At 36.2% G+C, this 4,757-nt stretch overlaps 1 protein-coding gene across 2 annotated transcripts in view; it reads left to right on the forward strand.

Moving 5' to 3' along the window:
• The first annotated feature begins 458 nt into the window (after positions 1-458).
• rpn2 (ribophorin II) overlaps positions 459-4,757 on the forward strand; it is a 28,395-nt gene continuing 24,096 nt past the window's right edge. For both annotated transcript variants that reach the window (XM_016447284.1, XM_016447292.1), the window contains exons 1-3: positions 459-551; positions 1,592-1,779; positions 1,889-1,984. In XM_016447284.1, the coding sequence (XP_016302770.1) occupies positions 539-551; positions 1,592-1,779; positions 1,889-1,984 (297 nt within the window). In that variant the 5' untranslated portion in view covers positions 459-538. The remainder of the gene's footprint in view (positions 552-1,591; positions 1,780-1,888; positions 1,985-4,757) is intronic.

The following is a 4,757-nucleotide window of genomic DNA, read 5'->3' on the forward strand; positions in this document are numbered from 1 at the left end:
CAAATTATCACTTTTCATGGGGCGTTATCCTGTATTTGATTGGCGGAAATGAGAAACGAGGACTGGAAACGGCCAATCACAAACAGACACAAAGCACAACACACACCTTCCGTCTTTTACCGCGCGAGAGCATTTTTATTTCTCACACAAACAGTACAATCGTAATCATTTGTGAAAAGATTTCATTTTAATGTACACCATTATAAAAAAAGTAGTTTGGAAGTCTACGTATTACTGTTTCTGCCATGTTTCATTCATTTTTACGTGACTTGGCTCACACCACATTTAGTCCGTAGGGGTAATTTGTGCCTCAATGTAATGTCCATTTCAAACATTTTACATATTTGCGAATGTTTTATTTATCACATACATGTTTTATATTTTACATACAATATGTATCATTGGAGTATTCATTTTTAATGTATGATGTCTATTATTAGATCAAATTAACGCACATGTCACCCTACATTGGTGAAATAAGTTTCATCCGCATAACCCGGAAGTTCTCTGAGCTTTTGGTGACGGTGCATTAGGCGACATGGCTCATCTCTGTAAGTAGCATTTCTGCAAGTTTTTATGCTTTTGTTTGAGATTTTTGTTCATTTAATCATTGTAAGAGTAAACAGTGATGCGTTGCTGACATGTTTAGGCTGATGTTGTGAATGCAGTTTGTCACATTTTATCCGAACAGTTGTTCTTGCAGGCACCAGACAATCAGCACCTGCGTTTATTCTGATATGAGTTACTATGATATTAGATGTTTTCAGTAGTGTTGAGCGTAGTATTTATCCAGTGTCAGGTGAACATTTATAGTGTAATTTATAGTATCGTTAAGTCATATTATATTAGCAGTATGTTATAGCTTCTGTATTTGATAGCATTTGCATTGAACATGAAAATTCTGGTGTTTATATCTTATATAAGGCCCTAAAGTTTCCCTTTTCCCCTCTCTCTCTCACTTCTGTTATGAAGTTATATAAGGATTAATAAGGACACTTCAAGGTTTCAGCTGGGAATTTGTAATATTGTGATTTTAGGCCTGGAAAAGTCATGGACAAGTTTTAAGCTCAACTGTAAAAATATTTAATCAGCTAGAAATTGCTCTTTGTAAGGACAGTGGCTATAGAATGATTATTAAAAACATCCAATTTTCAGTATTTCCAATTGATTTCAAACAACCCAGCTCTTTCCACACCCTCAAAATGCATATTATGCTTTCCTAGGAGTCAAACGCATCCCTTAAGTGTAATTACCTTAAAGGGGTCATATGATGCGATTTCAATTTTTCCTTTCTCTTTGGAGTGTTACAAGCTCTTGGTGCATAAAGAAGATCTGTAAAGTTGCAAACACTAAAGTCTCAAAACCAAAGAGATATTCTTTATAAAAGTTGAGTTAACCACGCCTACCTAAAACGGCTCGTTCTAACACGCCCCCACATACCTACGTCACGATCTGGGAAGATTTGCATAACGCCTCCCAAATGTTCACGCAAAGAAAGATAATGTTCTTTTTAGCAGCATCATATGACCCCTTTAAGATACTTATGTGTCATCATATGAACTGTATTCTTTGTGTATGTACCCATTTGAAGGTTTGTTTAGCCTGTTGGTCCTGTCCATGGTTCTTAAAACCCAGGCCCTGACCCCAACCCATCATCTGACCACCACTGATGTGGCCAGACTTCAGGCTGTATTGAGCCAACCCTTCACTGACCTCAAGTCTGCTTATTACTCTGTTGTTGGACTTAGCAAGTTGGGAATCTTAGTTGCGGATGCAGATGTAAGAAAAAATGTCTTTCATAATGGTGAAAGACATTAATTTTTTTAAATAATTAATATTAGTGAGTCTTTATTATTGTCTCAAATTTTGTCTTATTTGTCTACCTCAGGAGACATGCCAGTTTATCAAGTCAAACCTGGATCCCTCTAGTGTGGAGTCACTCTTTTATGCTGCAGAAGCCAGCCAGGCTCTGTCTGGATGTGAGGTAAAATACATCTTCACTCTCCTTTTTGTCTTGATCACTGATTGCATGTCAATCAGATCCCTAGCTCAGTAGTCAGGGCACTGACCTAGGAGTCAGCCAATTTAAGGGCTACCTCAATTGCAAATCCTTTCACTAGAATGCCAGGTTCCTTTACTAGTGTCCAAATTTGTGTATACAATATGCTGATTCTCGAGCTAGGGAGCTGATTGAGATGCACTGACTGTTCAAGTTGAATTGCTGTCATTTGATGTAGGGTTCTTTGTCTACCTTATTGTTTTGAAGCATTTGGAGCAGATTAAAAAAAAAATGTTGTTGGTGTCGCAAGAAATTTTTTTCATGCCTCCATATCCATAATTACTACAAAATGAACATTGAGTCAGGTCACCGTAATTTCTATAGCACTGTATACAACACAGATTGTTTCAAAGCAGCTTCACAGTAATAAGAAGGAAAATAGCAGAATCAATTATGGAAACTGGGTTATGGAGGCTAATTAGATTCTACTGTAAAGCAGCTTTAAGAAGACAATAGTGTCATTATTTAGCTCAAGTCAGTTCAGTGTTGGTTCAGAAGTGTAACGTTCATAAATTTTTGAAACAAGTTCAATTCAGCTATTAGTAGTTGTACAAAAGGCAGTAATGTCGTTATTCAGCTTGAGTCAGTTCAGTGTTGGTTCAATTCATTTGGATAAAGTGTCGATGTTGCAAGATGTGATTCAGCTATTAAGCAGCTCTACAGAAGACAATAGTTAATTAATTCGGCTTAATTCAATTCATCTGGTCTGGATACAGGCTGGATCCAACTATGGTAACCTCAGGATAAGGATGAGACAGACAGGCTAATATTAGCGTAGATGCCATTCTTCTTTTGATGTAACAAGTACACTGGGTGTTATGAGAAGTGTTCCCCATTCCGGTTGCCCTAATTAATGCAGCCTAACAGTCCTTTGATGGATTTGAATTATAGAAATGTGAAAGTGTGTTGTGTATTCTAGGTTAAAGAGATTACTCTTTAATGTACATTTAAGCTGTCAGAGTGTGTCTGCCTCCTGAACAGTGTTATGTAGACTGTTTCAAAGTTTGGGCACTAAAACTTTGGGACCGCAAGAAGCGTGAAGGACTATAATGGAAGCGTGAAGGACTATAATGTGATAGGAACTCACTCAAGTACTGAGAAGCTAAACTATTCAGGGATTTACCATATTGACCCGAATATAAGACGATGTTTTTTTCTTGGAAATACATCTGAAAAAACACGGTCGTCTTATATTCAGGGTCTAGACTTTGACATGTCAATAATACACCCACAACAATAGGTGGCGCCAAATACGCATAAACCGAGTGTGCCATGAAATACGTAATGTAATGCGTGTTGTAAAGATCGCGATCTTATAATCAGGGTCGTCTTATATTCGGACCAATACGGTGTATATGTAATCAGCAAAATTTTAAAATGTATACAGTGCTTAATGGGTAGCCAATGCAGTGTTGACAGATAATACTTGATAATACTATATATATAGAAACGAAGGCAAAAAAGAAAACTCTCTATTGCCAGTGCTTTAAAGAACAATGACATCAGAATATCAATGTTATAATAATTAAATTATATAGTATTATTATAAGTATTACTATTTTCTGTTAAACATAACGATATGTTAAAAGCACCCAAAAAGTTTTTTTTTTTTGTATAATTAATTAGATATTTCTTTAAAGGGTTACTTAAGTAAAAAAAAAAAGAAAATTCTGCCATCACTCACCCTCATGTTGTTCAAAACCCATTCATTTTCAAAACACAAATATCATCAATATATTTTTAATGAAACTGGAGACTTCTCTGTCTCTCCATTGAAAGTCCACGCAACCAAACTTTGGGGCTTCAAAATGTTTACATTGTAAACGTAACCCATAAGAATTGAAAAGTTTAATCTAAGTCTTCTGGTGACCGTTTTATGTGATAAACAGATGGATGGTCAGATGGAGCTCATCGAATATGGTAAACACAAAGCTCAACCATGCTTGCTTGCTTTGTTTTTGTGTGTCACGCAAGCATGTTCAAGCTTCCCCAAGAACCAGTGAGGTTTGTTCCGGTGTCAGGCAAGTATAGTTGAGCCTCCGTGTTTACTATATTTAATGTGCTCTATGTAAGAGCATTGTTTATATATGAATAAAAGCCTAAATTAAATGTTTATCATATTATATGAAGCAATTTTGTATCTTCAGAAGAATAATTAAACTGCTTTATTCATGTGGATTAGTTTTACAATGTCTTTTTAAAGCAATAAGCCCCAAGAAGCTGTGGTTTACAGTGAATTTATAACAGCCAAGGGGTGTTGTTAGACATGACGCGAAGCGGAGTTATTCCATATACGTAAGGTTTCACAGAATAAAACAGAGCAAATAAGGTGTAATGATATAAATAAAAACAGTATTCTTCCACCAAACAATTTTCAACAATTTTGTAGTTCCTCAGAAACAGTCGTGGTTCCAACCATAGACATAATAAATACCTAGACGCCTCATTGGCCGCTTTGAGCCGTTGCTGAATGCTTAACATTTTGCTCTACAATGCAAATTACACACACCCATGCAGAAAACACACATTTTGATAAAGTCAGGGGAGAGAGAGAGAGAGAGAGAGAGAGAGTGAGTGTGTGGTTTGAATATGACCAGGGTAATTCTGGCCATTCATTCTAGGGCTGGAAATATCAATATGTATCGCGATATAATTTTTTTCAATAACGGTGATATGATTTTTAAACACTTTAAACACA

This window comes from Sinocyclocheilus anshuiensis, unplaced genomic scaffold, assembly GCF_001515605.1.
Source record: "Sinocyclocheilus anshuiensis isolate Anshui unplaced genomic scaffold, SAMN03320099.WGS_v1.1 scaffold1957, whole genome shotgun sequence".
Lineage (NCBI taxonomy): Eukaryota > Metazoa > Chordata > Actinopteri > Cypriniformes > Cyprinidae > Sinocyclocheilus > Sinocyclocheilus anshuiensis.